The sequence below is a fragment of the Elephas maximus genome, chromosome 3, assembly GCF_024166365.1.
Source record: "Elephas maximus indicus isolate mEleMax1 chromosome 3, mEleMax1 primary haplotype, whole genome shotgun sequence".
Lineage (NCBI taxonomy): Eukaryota > Metazoa > Chordata > Mammalia > Proboscidea > Elephantidae > Elephas > Elephas maximus.
Genome location: NC_064821.1, coordinates 206266196 through 206283695, shown reverse-complemented (window position 1 = coordinate 206283695; position 17500 = coordinate 206266196). Strand labels below are relative to the sequence as shown.

The following is a 17500-nucleotide window of genomic DNA, read 5'->3' as shown; positions in this document are numbered from 1 at the left end:
ATTTGTAGTTAATAAGTATCTTGTAGCAGATATTTTGAGACTATCTTGTTCTTCATCAAACTTTTAGCCCCTAGTTGTAGCATCCATTGATGATTCTTTCTGGAAACGGTTTTTATGATGGTGGTCACCAAATGGTGATTGTCTGTGCTGTCATTCCTTCCACATTTATTAGTTGTCCTTCTACTGAAAGAAAGAACTTTCTTCTCCCCTGTATATTATTTTTGAATTGTTTATTTATATTAGCATGGAGCCATGGATTCTTATTTCATTCTGTGGATTATAATTCATTACTATTATTATTTTGATAATAAATAATTGCTCATTTGGCCAGTGGGAGCCCTTCCTGTGACCTTTTGATATGTCCTGATTCTTCGTTGATCACTTCTTTACTTTCTGGCACAGCAAGGTGTTTCAGGCTCATCCTGTTCTTTCCCCAGCCAAGCTCTGGAATGACCCATTTATCCAAGGAGCCCTGGTTCCATTTAGTGGTAAAAGGTATTTAGAAACCAAGATCTGGGTGCCAGGTGTGTTCATTGCTACCGGGGTATCATTGCTTCTGGGTGCTCTCAGAGGCCAGAGCTAGGAAATATGTGTGTATGTGTGTACATGTGCACTTATATGCATATCTATCTCTGTATATTCATAACCACAGTTCATACAGATACTTCAATTACTGTCCAGCACTACAGGGTTCGTTTTAATCTTCTCCTTTCCCATATTTGTGAGGAATTGGGCTTTCATTATGTATAATACATTGCTCAGTCCTAGAATACAATTATAGTAGTTTCGGATTTGTGAAAAATAGACCTTCTAACTAGAATTACAAAATATTTTTACTTTTTTTTTTTATCTTTAGCCTGAGGGATTGTTAAAATATTGTGTTAGGTGGATCAGTCCTCCCTCCCCTTTAATTTGGTTATATTATTTTAAATAACAGGTTCGTTTGTTTCTGTACAAACAATACAGGCTTCATTTGGGATTTATTTCCTCCCATCCTTGCTGATTTTGAAGAGTTAGGTGAAACACTAACATGGTTGTAAATGTCAGAATTTCACAGCAGTGGTTCAGTCAAAGAAGTGTCACTCCGCTCCATCTCTTCTACCCTGTTTCCATCCCCCCCTTTTTTCATCCCATTTCTGTCTACCCTCTGTAGGCAGCCAGCCTAATTTGTTTCTGGTTTTTCCTTCCTTTTTTTTATTTCTGCACAAACGAACAAGTACGGGTGTATTTCTCTTTTCCCCTTCTTTCTTACACAAAAGGTAGGTACATTACAGGTAGGTACCCTTTTGAACTTTGCCCTCTGCACTTGATGTATCCTGGAAATCACTCCATTGCACTTCATAGAGATCTCGTTCACTCTCTTTCTACAGATGCATCGTGTGGCTACCTTTGTTAATCCAGCTGCTTTCTCTTGTATGGGCATTTAGGTGGTTTCCAGTAATTTGTGATTATAAGCAATGCTGTACCGAATTACTTCGTGCTTGTGTATTTTTGTATTGCTAGAGATACGTTTTCAGGGTAAATTCCCAGAAGTGGTCAACACATATGTAATTTTATACCAAAAAACCAAAAACCCATTGCTGTCAAGTCAATTCCGACTCATAGTGACCCTATAGGACAGAGTAGAACTGCCCCACAGGGTCTCTAAGGAGCACTTGGTGGATTTGAACTGCAGACCTTTTGGTTAGCGGCTGTTACCTGATTAGGGTCTCTGTACTGGAGCAGTCGAGCCAATGAAACATACTCCAAGTCAGAAAGTGTGAGAAAGTATATAGAGATGTATATGTTACCGGAGACTCAGCAGCAACACAGGCTGTCTCTATGGAGGCCCAAAGAGCGATTTTTTACATTAGAGCTTATATAGAATTTTACAAGGGTCAGAAATGTCTTTGTAGTTACTTGGGTCAGAAATGTATAGTTACTTGGCCAGAGATACGCACCTGCCAGACATCTTTATTAGGCTAAAGATATACATATCAGATACCTGGGCTCCAATTTTCCTGTGGGGGTTATAAGCCACAGGTGGTCAGACAGAACAAAAGGTTATTTGCATCAGTTTAAAACAAAGAACAAGTCACTAACGTTAGGTCAAAACAAAGTTATTAACAGAGGTATGAGATGGAGGAGACAGGCAGAGGAATGAGAAAAACTTAAAGGTTCACCATGGCATTAGTTACATCAAGCTCTCAGTTGCCCGTTTTGAAATAGGAGAAAACATGCTGGAGAGTATTGGCGTCACACAGCCATAGCACTTAATCACTACGCCAGCAGTGTTTCCAATGTAATTTTATAAGATACTGTCAAATTCTCCTCCAAAAAAGTTGGACCGATTTGTATTCCTGCTGGCACTTCCTTATAGCCTCTCCAAAAGAATGTGATTTCATCATTTTTAACTTTCACTACGTAGATTAGAAATGGTATTTCAATGCAGTTTTAAATTCAGTTCTCTAGTTATGAGTGGAGTTGAACATCTTTTCTGGGTTTAAGGATTAAGGAGTGTGTGTGTGAATTGTCTGTTCATAAATTTGTACATTTTTCTGCTGGACTTTTTTTGGTCTTTTTCCTCCAAATTTTTAGTTTTTTTTTTTTTTTATTCACATATAGTACAGTTCACTCTTTTTGGTGTATTGTACTGTGAGTTTTGATTTTCCTTTAAATATTAAAAGATTAGCCCTTTATCTATGATGTATGTTGCAAATATTTTTTTTTTCCAGTTTGTCAGTTATCTTGGCAAAAGATGCTTTTTGCCACGTGAAAGATTTTTATGTAGTCAAATTTATCATTTTTTTTCTTTCATCGTATCTAGATTTTGAGTAATAGTTAGAAAACCTTTTCTATACCTAGAGGAATTCACCTCATGGATTCATATTTTATACTTAAAAACCCAACTCTTAGATAACTAGAATTTATTCTTGCGTCTGGTGTGAGATATGTGTCTTATTTTCTCCTTTCCAGATGACTAACCATTTATTTAGTCCATGTTTGTCCCAGTGGCTTGAGGTAAACTAAATTTCCTTAAGCATTGGGATCTATTTTTGGACTTTCCTTTCTATTCCACTGCTCTGACACCATTTGAACTGTACTTGTGCTCATTTCTGGGAGTCTGAATAGCCATTCAGAGACAAACGTACAGTAGAAACAAACATTGACTGTGGAATGCTGTTTTCCATTAGGTTCAAGTCTACCGTTCTTACTCTACTTTTGTTTCTCAGTCCCCTCCCACTCAGACCTCCACTCTTAATATATACAGCCAGATTGATCAACTGACAGGGGAAATAGGAGAGGTCCTGTTGGTCACATGGATCTATTATGACCTGAAGAAAATCTAAACAAACAAGATATACGTTTTATCTGAAAGGATAGTTTGTGCTGTGGAGTGCTATGTCCCCCAGTCACTCTGTGGGCCTATTCAGTATGGGCCAATTTTTAGGAATAGAAACATCCTTTTAAAAAAGTGTAGTGTTTCTTTTATGTTTAGAGCTATTTAATTTTTTTCCCCCATTTTTCCTCTTAACCCACTGCCACGGAGTCAATTCCAACTCATAGAGACCGCATGTGACAGAGTAGAACTGCCCTGCACGGTTTCCTAGGCTGTAATCTTCATGGGAGCAGATCAACAGGGTTAGCAGTCGACCGCTTAACCAGTGTTCCACCAGGGCTCCTGTTTTTCCTCTTATACACGTATAAATTTATGTCTCTGTCTGTCCTTTAGGTTTGCTGTAATGGCACAAGGGTATTTGTACAAAAGGAAATTCTTGATAAATTTACAGAGGAAGTGGTGAAACAGACCCAAAAGATAAAAATTGGAGATCCCCTTCTGGAAGATACAAGGATGGGTCCCCTCATCAACCGACCACACCTGGAGCGAGTTCTTGGGTTTATTAAACTGGCAGAGGAGCAGGTGAGAGACGATTGTGGGTGGAGTGTGTCACTCTTCAGTTACTTGGCTGTTTTCACGTTTCATATATTAATACCCATTTGGCTTTTAGTATCCTGAGCAGTGTTCTGCTTTGTACTTGCAAAGAAGTGACTAAATATGCATTTGTTTAGGATACACTTAACATTTCAGGAATGCGTATTGGGGGTGTATGTTTAACATAAAATACACATTATTTTATCTTTTTTGATAGGGCGCGAAAGTGTTATGTGGTGGAAACCTATACGAACCTGAAGACCCCAAATTAAAGGGTGGATATTACATGAGACCTTGTGTATTAGGTATGTCCTCTTCTTGTTTGCTTTGAAATTGTCTAAATTAAATAGTGAATGGATACAAAAGAATATCTGTAAAATATTTGTGGGGTGTCCCACGCAGTGTCCCTACCAGCCTGGTTTAAGAAGTAGAAGTACTCTGTTACCTTTGAAGATGCCCGTGCCCCTCTGCTAGGTGGCCACGTCTGTTAGTTTGCCTGGAGCTTTTTGGCTGTACACCTGTTGCTCTGGAAGCTAGGAGCTCAAAATATTGAAAATGGATTTTTATAAAAGAGTAATGAATTCCATTTCTCAAGAAAGTTGAGGAAGAATGTGTATTTCCTGTGCATTATAGGTCCATAAATGTAATAAAACCAAATTGCCAGATAGTATATTAATATTTAAAAAATATATATATAAAACTTCATAATTTTTAGCACCTCCTTTCAATCTTAAAAATCTCCCGCTTTGAACAATAAAGTATACAGCCATCCTGCCCTATCCAAACTCATCCATCTCATTCCTGCATCTGAGGTGACCACTAGTCAAATGTTCTTAATTACCTTCATACTTTTTCTGTCATTGTACAGTGTATGTTAGTAATCCCTATAAAAATAGTTAGTTTTGCAGGCTTAAAAACAAACTATATATAGATTGAATCATGCCGTATAATTCCTTATACCTTGTCTTGAAGATGGGGTGAACTGGTTTTTGTCCCTAAGGTTGATGGTGATGCCAGTGTTCAGTACTTGATATTTGATGCAGTTTAATCCTTAACCCTTGCTAAAGAAAGAGCCACTCATGTTTAAAAGCTGCAAACCTAAGGTCCATACCATTGATTAGCTTGCACTTATTCAGTGAATAATACATATGAAAAGCTTACAATTATTAACTGAAATAAATAGGTTACACCACAGTGTATGTTTTTATACATAATCTATCGAAAACCAAATATATGCATAGCAAAAAAGGGAATGGAATGTATATTATTATACTGATAGTGGTTTTGTCTGGGTGCTGGGATTAAAGGAGATTTTTATTATTCTTTGTGCATTTCTGAATGTTAAAGATCTTCTAGAGAGAACATTTATTTTACAAGTAGGAAAGAAAAGTTATTTTATAAAAAGCTATGAACCTAGGCAAGTAACAAGGCGCTAACGACCCTAACTTTATTCTAGCGATTCTCAAAGGCTGCTTTGTGGCCCATTGCCTCAAAATCACTTGGAAAACTTATTAAAAAAGGTCAATTCCTGGTTACTGCCCTAGACCCCAGAAGGGAACCCTCAGGGGTGAGGCCTAGAGAGCTGCAGTTAATTAGCCCCCAGTTCATTTCGGTGTACATTAAAGTTTGGGGATGACTCCAGAGTCTGAATCCTTAAGTTGCTGAGGTAAGATGAGGGCACTGATGTATAGTGGGTGTGGCGTTTCAGTCAGGAGCCTTCCTTCTCTTATCTCTCAGTTGCCACCGTATACCCTCCTCTCTCCAACATACAACTCACAGCACATGTTATCAGCCTACGTAAGATAAGAATGTTTTCTGGAACTATTAGGTAACGAATTGTTTTGAGTAATTAAATATTCTGGTTAATGGTTTCCCTAAAAATTGTATGTGGATTAGTGCTTTTCAAAGAACTAGAATATAATAAACTGCCCTTAAACATGAATGCTTACTTTGCCTTTGAAGATGGTTTAGGCGCCCCTAAAGTGCACTGTAACTCGTAGGTGACCAGTGTGCTAGTCTGAGTTCGTGCACACACACTCTGCTCCACCTCCTGAGAGACTGTAGAATCCTCATCTTTGTAGACATGTGCATCGTTGGTTTTGGGACACTTTGGCTGCTGGCGTGTCTAGCAGGGTTCTCCAGTTGTTTCTGCCCCACACTGCTTATGTATATAACAGACCCTCACAGCCAGCATTTCTCACTACGTGCTGTGGTTGCCAGCATTGAAACAGGACGTCCTTCAAGTACCGTGCAGATAAATGCACCCCTCCCTTTGAGAATCACTGCGGGGCAGTGTTGGGCATCTAAATATATGAGTGTCTTTATGATGCATGTTTAAAAATAGTAAGTGTGAATCGAATCATTTTAGGGAATTAGCCGTGTATAAAGTGAACATCCCCCTCATTTATTTCTAAGTTTATGTTTTCATATTGGATTTTCTTCTTTTATAAAGTTTCTAATTTTAATCATACCACAGAGTCATTAAGAAAATTTGGAAAATGTATGAGAAAATACAAAGAAAACGTATTAGTTATATATAACATTTTAACAGAAAATTGGGTTGATATTGTGTACAGTTTGTGTCTTTTTCAGTGAACATTTTGTCATGAGCATTTACTCATCGAGTGTTCTTATAGAAATATATTTAGAAGCTTCGTCAAAGTTCGTCGTTAGGATGAGTACAGTTCCTATGGTCATGTTCTCTGTCTTGGATGTTTGGTTTGTTGCTTCCAGTTTTCAGCATTATAAGTAATATGATGAATATCCTCGTACATAATTCTTTGTTCGTCTCATTAGCTGTTTCCTTACAATAAATTTTAAAAAGTAGATTTAGAATTACCGAATCAAAGGGCACGACTCTAGTCCATATTGTTAAATTGTCAGGCAGAAAGGGTGTTCCAATTTATACTCAAGCCAACGTCATACTGAGTTTTGTCAGCTGTGTGTATTCACTGTTCACTGGGAACAATAAGAAGACACATTTTCAAGGGCCTGGAATAATAATCCCTTCACTGAAATTTGGTTTTATTATAATGTTTTGCAGGTAATTGCAGAGATGACATGACATGTGTGAAGGAAGAGATCTTCGGGCCGGTTATGTCCATTTTATCGTTTGACACTGAAGCTGAGGTTCTGCAGAGAGCCAATGATACCACTTTTGGACTTGCCGCTGGCGTCTTCACCAGGTGTGTGGGAAAGGGCACCCAAAGCAGATTTGGAGGAGTGGGACCGCAGGATCTGCTGAGATACCTAACTGATCTTACTGCCTTCCTGGAATTCGTATTAGCCGACAGCATTTCCTGTTTGCTCAGGTTAAATCAAGGTACCAAGCAGCATGTTGTAGTTTGTCCTGAATGGTCAGAGAACCTTGCTCTAGTGATTTTAAATTGAGCTATGAACTCTGTTAATGAAAATTCTTTTCATCATTTCACTGAATAAACATTTAACATTCTGATCTGTGTAAAGCATTGGGTTAGGTGCCTGCTGAAAACTTACATGCCAAGGAATTTAGAGCCCTGAAAGCATATAAATACTGGTCTTCAGAAATATGATTTTTAGTGACTTCATCATTTAATTATTTCTAATTGGAATGCTCACGGAGGCATTTTTTCTATTGTTGAGTGTGTAGGGTATTGTTTCCAATTTTAACTATTGTAAGTAATGTGATTAATATCTTAGTACCTAATTGGAACCACTATAATAAAACTAAATAATTGGTAACAAAATTTCTTTGAAACGCAGCTTACCTGGTCACATGCAAACTTAGGTTAGTCTTTGGTAGGAGCAGGCAGTGTTCTAAGGCTACCTTACCCTGGGGATTATGCCATTTCTTTGATGATAAGCAGGTTAAATTTTTCTGTAGATGGTGGTCAGGAACCCGGGAAGGAAGGCCCAGATCTCCCTTGAGGGCCTGATGCAGTAGCTTTCTTTGAGCTCTGAGCAAAAGCTTGAGGAGCTGCTTTTTTGACTTGGGGATTGAGTGGTGTCTTAGGCATCTAGGGCTGCTGTAACAGAAATACCCCTCACAGTAAGGTAGGCTAAAAGGCCAAATTCAAGCTCTCTGTCGGCACTGGGGGAAGGTCTTTGTCCTCAATCTTCCCCTGATCGAGGAGCTTCTCAGGCGCAGGGACTCCGTGGCCAAAGGACGCTCTCTGCTCCTGGTGCTGCTTTTTTGGTAGTATGAGGTCCCCACCTCCCTGCTTGCTTCCCTTTTTATCTCTTGAGAGGTGCAGGCCACACCCCAGGGAAACTCCCTTTACACTGGATCAGGGATGTGACCTGGGTAAGTAAGGGTGGTGTTACAATCCCACTCTAATACTCTAAACATAAAATTACAGTCACAAAATGGAGGACAACCACACAATGCTGGAAATCATGGCCTAACAAAGTTGACACATATTTTGGGGTGGGGGGGGCGCATACTTCAATCCATGACAAGTGGGTTAAGTCTCTGCTCTTGCTTTGCTTTGCCGTCCCAGTACCACGTCCAGTGTCAAAGGAGGGCAACTCAAATCTGCTGCACCATTTTTTTCTTAACAGCTTTATTGGGATAATTCACATACTACACAATTCACCCATTAAAAGTGTACCATTCAGTGTTTTTTAGTATATTCACAGAGTTGTGCAACTACTGCCATAGTCTAGTTTTAGAACATTTTCATCACTCTGAGAGACCCTGTGCCCGGTAGCAGTCACTCCCCATTCTGCCCTCCCCCGCACCCCTGGCAGCACTAATCTACTTTCTGTTTCTATGGATTCGACTCTTCTAAATACTTACATAAATACAGTCGTACAATGTGTGGTCATTGCTCAGCTGCTAACCGCAAGGTCAGCGATTCAAACCCACCAGCGGCTCCATGGGAGAAAGATGTGGCAGTCTGCTTTTGTGAAGATTTATAGTCTTGGAAGCCCCATGGGGGCAGCCCTACTCTGTCCTATAGAGTCACTATGAGTTGGAATCCATGGAAATGGGTTGACTGGGCGTGAAGCGGTGTGGCATTGTGGTTTGTGGTTTTGATTTACACGTCTGTGGGGTATTTTCTCACCTTCTTGATGGTCTGGTTTGCAGCATAAAAGTTTTTAATTTAGAGAAAATCCAATTATTCTGTTTTTCTTTTGTCTGTTGGGCTTTTGGTGTTATATCTAAGAAGGTACTGCCTGACCCAAGGCCATGCAGATTTACTGTCTTCTCTGAAGGGTTTTATAATTTTAGCTCTATGATCCACTTGAGTGATTTTTGTGTGTGGTCCAACATTGTTCTTATTTGCATGTGGATACCAGCACCATTTGTTGAAAAGACTGTGCCTTCCCCATTGAATTGTTTTGGCATCCTTGTTGATGCTTCTTATTTTACAGGTGTCTTTTGGATGAGACTGTAAAACCCAAATCCACTATTTTGCCTGGATGATAAAAGATTTTAAAACACATTTTGAAGGAGCAAGAATTTGGCAGGATTTTGGAACCCTTGAGACTGGCAGTCCAACTTCTCCTGTGACAGTCATAGTGTAAGAACTGTGAATGACCCACACTTCCTTTTCCCTGCTCAGGGACATCCAGCGGGCTCATCGCGTGGTGGCTGAGCTTCAGGCCGGGATGTGCTTCATCAACAACTATAACGTCAGCCCGGTGGAGCTGCCCTTCGGTGGATATAAGAAGTCAGGTGAGCTCTGGGGAATCTCGGTAGTGGGAAAGCAAACCCAGGTCTCTAGGGATCCTGGTCATAGTTCAGCCAGCCTAGACCAGCGTTCCCAAACCTGTCTGTCCATCACAGTGACCTGGGGACATACATAAGAGTCTTGGTCATTCCCAGACCCACCATATCAGTTTCTGAAAATGAAAGCCAAGCATCTTTTTTTTCCTCCCAAAATCCTCCAAAGGCCTTGATGGCTTGTCAGCTGCTGACATACATCTCAGAAAAGCTTATCTTGGTAGAGTTACTGTTGTCTTCACGGTCTGTGATCCATGTAAGCATAAAACTCCTGCTGTACAAGGTGCAGCGTAATCTGCTGTGAGTGTTCAGATTCAGCTCAGGGAAGTATCTCTAAAGTGCTATCTCAGAAAGCTTGTTTTGTTTTCTCTATTTTGCTGAATTAATACAAGTCCCCTAATCTAACATGTTACATCAGTTGTCACTCTCATTACACTTGATGGCATACGGGAAGGTTTCCTCTAAGCCACTGCACATTCATCTCCTTTATCGATCATCAGTCGGATGTGTTACTGTAACATAGCAGATTTACCAGTTGGTGTGGCAGGAGCAGGCTTGAGACATCAGAAATACAGCCATTATCTCAAAGTTGCCTGTGTTACATACTCATTCCCCATGCCCTTCTTTATTTAGACTGCAAATTGGTTTGGACTTCTTGGATGCACCGTTGTAAGAGCGTCACCTCCTAGTCTTTTTGGCACGTATTTGTACCCGTTGCGGTGCTGACAAACATATAAGCCCCGGTGAATACCAATGGGGTTATGGGTGTTCATTTGACAGGATTAATTTGGTAATGTCCCTAATCATACTCCACTAAATGTCCTTGTTCCTGTGAGGTACTGAGAGGTGCTGTACACACAGACAGAAATGCATGGTGGGAACCAGGGCACCATTTCATTAGTGTATAACCCTTAGTGCAGGGAAAAATTGATTTGGAATAAGCTTAGGTTCAAGGCCTTAGTGGGACCTCCTAGGCCAGCTGCCTTTTCCCCACATCTAAACCTTCAAACCAGTGTGTACAGACTTGCTTACAGGGGGTGAGAGAAAGGATAAAAGCCCCCAGATCTGCAGAGCAGCACCTGGCCTGATGTGCTCAAGCAGCCTGCTGCTCAGAGGTCTTGTGAAGAATAAGAGACAGCGCAAGGCTGTGCAGGACCTTTGTGCGTCTTACCTTTTGAATGCCCCCCTCCCCGCACACACACCAGAGACGTACATTTTGGGGGCCTAGGTCTTGCTGTTAGGACGCAGAGCCTACCTAAGTCTGAGGCAGGGTGCACAAGAGAGGCCGAGCATGCGGTTGTCTCATCCGCTAGTGTCTGGGCCGTATCTTGAGCTCTGAGTCATGACAGGGACATAAAGAGCCCACTCCTCACGTGTGGGGGGATGTAAATAGTAGGTAATACCTAAACCCATCATGTAGAGTTGAGTTTTAAGTTTGCACCAGCTTTTACTTGTTGTAGAGACTGCTGTAATGTTTGATAAGTCTGAACATTTTTCAGGCCTGAAATCAGTATAGGGGATACTTGAAGATTCATATTGATATGTAATGAGACCTGTGTATTTTTTTTATCCCTGTCTTTATCCCCAAAGGCCACTGAGTCATTCTTCCCAGGCCCAGCTCCACAGTTAACCAGAATCTTAGGTTCTGTGTTTTTCCCAGCCCTGATGAGCAGTGCCTGTCCTTGAAGATCGTTGTGACTTCCCAGACTGCTGCAGAGGGGCCTCGTACTGACTCCTTCTCTTCCTTTCAGGATTTGGCAGAGAAAATGGTCGTGTGACCATTGAATATTACTCACAGCTGAAGACTGTGTGCGTGGAGATGGGCGATGTGGAGTCAGCTTTCTGAACGGCAGTGGGATCCTGACCACACCGCCACGTGTGGAATGCCAAGAACCTCTGCTTTTGACAGGCAGTACCACTGAATACCGCTCTCAATCCAGAATTTTCATCATTCAGGACAGGAGAATGGTTTCGGGCTTGGGGTTACTCTTTCTCTTTCAGCCATCTTCCTAATTGAAAAATGTGTCTAAGTGCTTTTTAGGTAATAATCAGGAAAATTGTGATTTTCCTCAAAGTCCTTCTGAAAAGGCCTAGGATTATTCTTCCCCGGATCTGACCCACCAACAGTATTAATTCTCTAGCTCATTTTAAAGAAAGCATTCTTTTGTAAGCTCCTGGTGGAATCTGCAGAGATGATTTCTGCTCACTGCGAAAGCTCACAGTCGGGATAGAGAGGTGACTAGATAATGGCTGGGTGCAGCCTGTGTGATGCTCATTTGCTGTGTTAAAGCCTTCTTTCTGTTTGTGTTCAGGGCTGGGGTAGAGGAAGTCTGCTTCCATTCTTCAACTACAGCTTGCTGTCTTACGACCGCAGTTACGTTTTTTGTATGCTTATGTAACACTGCAATGAAAATAAATCACACTGTTAATTCTTTTAGTTTTCTTTTGATGAATACTGTAGACAGACTCTTTGTTGTCTTTGCTACCTTGGGGTGGGCAGTCAGCAGATGGGAACATGGGGAGAGTGAATCACGCATCCTAAGGTTATAGAGGGGCAGAGGACAGGGCTGAGATGAGGAGTATGAGGCGGAGGGGTCTGCGTTTCTTTGCAGCAGGGGCAGAAGGCAGGTTTCAGTTGCTGCGATGTAAGCGGTCAGGCTCCTGAGCCCCCACAGGCCTGGTCCGTGGTACCTGTCCTTCCGAACCCTCAGGTCACTGTGCCTTTCCAGCTGGTTGCAGTGCCGCCTCACCCCAACCGCTCCTCTCCCTCTCAGGGTATTAGTTGATGTATAACAGCTGATCTAGTGTAAGTCAGCGGTAGGGGATGATGGTTATTAGTGCCTGTATGTGGTTATGTGGGAAACCCTGGTGGTGTGGTGGTTAAGTGCTATGGCTGCTAACCAAAAGGTCAGCAGTTCGAATCCGCCATGCGCTCTTTGGAAACTGTATGGGGCAGTTCTACTACTGTCCTGTACGGTCGCTATGAGTCAGAATTGACTTGACAGCACAGGGTTTGGTTTTTTCTTTTGGTATGCGATTATGCATTGTAACAGGCTAATACTTTGGTTTTAGCGTATAAGAAAACTGTTTCTCCTGGCCTTTCTTGGTGTTTATTTGCACAAGGGGCACATATGTGATACTAAGGAGGCCAACAGAATTCCCTCACACTGTGTCTCAGGTGGTCCTTATGTGACTTCAACAGAGGGGAGCCTGGGAGAAGACAGGTTTCTGGCCGTCCCTCTACAGAGCAGACAGGGAACAGGAACCAGCATTGGAGCGCGCGGCGTGTCTACTGCTACATGCCCTCTCATTTAGAGCATAGGCAGCAGAAGGAAGGGACTGCATTTCTGCCTTTCAGATGAAGAAGCGAGAAGCGGAGATTTAGAGAGGTCTTGGTCTTCAAGTTAGTAGTTGAGCAGGATTCAGGCCCAGGCGTGTGGGACTTCAGAGCCTGTGTCTTTTCCTGCCTCTCCTTGTTCTGGACCCTAACCCAGTGTGGCCCATAGTGTGTGTTTCACAGACTTGCCAGACCAGAGAAACTTTTTTGTTTGTTAATGAAGTGTCTTATGAGAGTAGTGATATCTACAAAACACACTTTGGGAAACAGTGACTTAACTCAAAGGTCAGACCTTCCTCTGATTTGGAAGAAGTTGTACTATCTAGCTAAACTCTCCTGAGATCTTTTTTTCCCATTATTTTGATTTACTTTTGGGAATTAAGAAGCACAAAGTGCCCTTGTCCCCCCCTCCCCCATGTGGCCTTACCTCCCAGAGGTCACTACTGGTGACACTGGGGTGCACAGTTCCCAGGATTCCCCTGAGTTTCCTGGAGCCTGATGAGGCCGCATATAAACCAGCAGTTGGGCTTCTGGGGCTGAGGAAGAAGGGTAAACCTGGCTTCAGAAACGGGATGGGAACTAAAGCACCTCCATTTTCTGATGTCAGGATCTAGTGCACATCCTTTCACGTGCATTTCAAGATGTCTTTGACTGACACGTTCCTGGGTCAGTGTATTGAAAGATTTTCTTTATTTTTACTCTTGTATTAAGGCAAGAAAGAAGAATCAGTGCACTCTCATTTTGGCTTACTCCTTTGTAATAGCTGTTAGCCCTGATCTCCGACTTAGCCCTGATCTCTGACTTAGATTTTTAGTGACCCCATACAGAAGCATTCCCTAATTGGGGCAGATCTTGCACTAAAAAAAGACGCCGCCGGGGCCTTTATTTCTTCTCTGCTGCTGCTTTATTTCTTGCCACAAAGATACTGTTGCCACCTGAGGATCCCTGGTAAGGTGAGAATCTGGGAGAATGGAAGGTCAAGTTTACTGAGACCATCCATCCAACTTTCATAGGAATGAGAGGATCCCGAGTCCCTCCACATTTTACAGCATCACAGTTCCCACCGAAACCCACAGCTCCTCTGAAATGCAGTGGTCTGAATTTGGTTTTCCTCTGCTGTAAAAGTGAATCCTTATCAGCATTGAAAAGTGAGATAGACAGCTCCACAATAACAGTAGGAGACTTCAACACACCACTTTCAGTGAAGGACAGGACATCCAGAAAGAAGCTCAATAAAGACACAGAAGATCTAAATGCCACAATCAACCAACTTGACCTCATAGACATATACAGAACACTCCACCCAACAGCAACCAACTATACTTTCTTTTCTAGTGCACATGGAACATTCTCTAGAATAGACCACATATTAGGTCATAAAGCAAGCCTTAGCAGAATCCAAAACGTTGAAATATTACAAAGCATCTTCTTTGACCACAAGGCCATAAAAGTGGAAATCAGTAACAGGAAAAGCAGGGAAAAGAAATCAAACACTTGGAAACTGAACAATACGCTGCTCAAAAAAGACTGGGTTATAGAAGACATTAAGGACGGAATAAAGAAATTCGTAGAATCCAATGAGAATGAAAACACTTCCTATCAGAACCTTGGGGACACAGCGAAAGCGGTGCTCAGAGGTCACTTTATATCAATAAATGCACACATCCAAAAAGAAGACAGGGCCAAAAGTGAACCCTTGGTTTTTCTTATACCTAAAGACCCATCTTTGTCTTTTCAGGGTTTGAGGGGGAAAACGTCACAAAGGGGATAAAGGAGAAGACCTAGCAGTTAAAGTTTCTCACTGTTGCTGTGAAAGCTATCAAAAAATCAGCAGTGAGTGACCTTTTTAACATAAGCTTACATCATGCTTTAAACCCTAACTCCGACTTTTAATAAGCAGGTAGAATAAAACCTAAAGTCCTCACACGGCCATCGGCGTTCTCGGATTCCATCTTGTACCACTCTCCTGGTTCATTACTCTTCCAGCTTGCTCTTGCCTCGGGGACCTTAGCACTTTGTCCCTCTTCCTCTCAGAGCATGTTCCCCCCATCTTCACCTCATAGGCTCCTTAAAGCCAAAAGGTAAAAATTGACCTCCTTAAAGCAAAAGTGTGGAGTCCCTGGGTGGAGCAAATGGTTAAGCACTTGACTACTAACCGAAAGGTTAGCGGTTCCAACCCACCCAGAGGCACCCAGGCAGGCTTAGCGATCTGCTTCCTAAAGGTCACAGCCCTGAAAACCCTACGGAGCGCAATTCTAGTCTGCACGATTGGGGTCACCGTAAGTCAGAACTGACTCGACAGCAGCTTACAAGACACCTCACCCTGCTACCCTGTTTTCTTTACTTCAGAGCATGCGTGTATATCTGAGGTTGTTTCCGTGCTTGTCTTCCCACCTGGAATGTAAACGCTAAAGGCGGTAACTGTCGAGTCACCGGGCTCATAGTAAGTATGCAACGTTTGAATAAATGAAGGGGTTACAAGGGCAAAGTGGCCCAGGCGCCAGCAGCTTCCGCTTGTGAGCATCTCAGGCCTCGCCGCAGACCTGTGAATCAGTCAGTCTACGTCTTAACTAGACCCCCGGGCAGTTCACCTGCGCGGTAGTTCACCTGCGCACTGCTTTAGGGCAGTGATCCTCCAGTCTGGCTGCGCATCAGAGTTACAGGCAATCCCCGGTTCCCAACACTGACTGAGGACTTGTACTTGCCCTTTAATGTTACGTAAATTTGCCCTCACTTTGACAGGATTGAACCAACCCCTGCTCACAACAGATTCCTCATCACACCTTCACTTGCACACACAGCTTTTAAATCATTGAAAAGGCTTCACGCTGAATACGAACTGTATGCACCTGTTCCGACTTAGCGAAAATTCGACTTTAAGACACAGGAGCGGATCTCGTTAGTAACACGGGGACTGCCTGTACTCGGCTTTAAAAATACTGAGATTTTAATTCCTTTGTGGCCTGGCCTAGTTATCTGTAGTCTTAAAGGTTCCCCAGGTGAGTTTAATGGGCAGCCAAGGTTGAGAACCTCTGCTTTAGAGCTTTCCTATCCAAACACAGTAGCCACTAGCCATGCATGGCTGTTTAAACTTAAATAGGAAATTCAGCTCCTTAGTCACCTGACCTACATTCCAGGTACTTAATAGCTCCACATGGGCAGTGGTTGATGTACTGAACAGTGAGGACAGAGCACTTCTATTGTGGGAGAAAGTTCTGCTGGACAGTGCTGCTTAAGGGGTAAGGAACTGAGGCTGCTCGGTGTTCAGTAGAGCTAAGAGAGAATCTTTGGAGGCGAGTGCTATTTGGGATAAAAAGGCAAGCAGGGCCAGCTCTGAGTTCCTTAGAGCAAAGAAGGTAGCCTGGTTGCTGACTTTTGATCGAGTAGTGCTTCTGAAGTGACACACCAGCAGGTGAGCCCAGTGCTTCCTGCCGCACCTCGTGCCGGAACCTGAGCCCAGCCTTTGCCGTGGCCGCGGAAGCACCGAGCTAGGCACTGCACGTGCAGTATCTCATTTGGTCCTCAAGAACTTTGTAAGTGTCGTCATTATCCCCAGTTTACAGCTGGGTTAATAAACTTGCCCAAGGGCCCACAGCTACCTGCAGGCGGGGACTCTTAAGGTATAGTGTTGATAAACCTGTAACAAAATTGAGAATGTGTTTCCCTGTGGAAATCGACTGACTCTTTGAAATGCCCTTGAGTTAGCAGTTCAGGCTGGCAGTACTTGTGCCAATGCTTTCTCCGCTAGATGGGCGTTAACAGAGACCCTGACTTGTCAGACAGGCTTATTCTCTATAGCAGCGGCTTACAGGCTGCACTCTGCCAAGCTCTAGGGTTCCCTGGAGGAGCTGTAATTGGGGGAACCAGGAAATTGAAAAGGCAGAATTCTGGGTCCCTGCTTCAACCACAGAGCCTTTTATGTATTGGAGTTCCTTATAAGACTTCATTTGAGCCCATTCTGTAAAAACAAAATGACAAAGACGGATCATATTACTTTGAAAAGTATATCCCATTAAGACAAAACAAAAGTGAACAACCAACTCTGTCTCCAGGTCTTCCCCGACCTGCTTGCCTGGTGCCTGTCATCTGTGCACTGAGAAAGGAAGCCCCAGCGAGCTCTCCAGTCCCTTTACGTGCATTGCTTATATGCTGAAAACCCAACCAAAACCCCACTACAAAACAATTAAAACTAGCCGATTACAAATTTTTCTTACATTATTTTTCTCAAGTCAGGACCAAAGCAAACAAAAAAAACCCCACAAAACTACTACCCATTATTAACATCATTTTATAAAAGGACATCTTAATGTAAAAAGGAAAAGGCCGAGCTTTATGAAAAAGTCCTTATTTTTCGGAGTTTGCTCGACACCAGTCAGCCTGCTCATAGACGCACACTGGCGTGTGTACCAATCTCGGCTGACTCTTATCAGATGCTGAGAGCCCCAGGTGGTCATCTGGCCAGGGCCCCCCTCGTCAGTGGTGGAGCGCGGTCTGTAAATGCCTCATCTCCCTTAAGCGGCAGAGGTACAATGGGAAGAGCCTG

At 42.6% G+C, this 17500-nt stretch overlaps 1 protein-coding gene across 1 annotated transcript in view; it reads left to right on the top strand.

Moving 5' to 3' along the window:
- Positions 1-12065, top strand: part of ALDH9A1 (aldehyde dehydrogenase 9 family member A1) — a 51716-nt gene extending 39651 nt beyond the window's left edge. Inside the window, exons 7-11 of the mRNA XM_049881119.1 lie at positions 3713-3901; positions 4131-4218; positions 6957-7098; positions 9460-9572; positions 11372-12065. Coding sequence (XP_049737076.1) covers positions 3713-3901; positions 4131-4218; positions 6957-7098; positions 9460-9572; positions 11372-11466 — 627 coding nt within the window. The 3' untranslated portion in view covers positions 11467-12065. The remainder of the gene's footprint in view (positions 1-3712; positions 3902-4130; positions 4219-6956; positions 7099-9459; positions 9573-11371) is intronic.
- The last annotated feature ends 5435 nt before the right edge of the window (positions 12066-17500 follow it).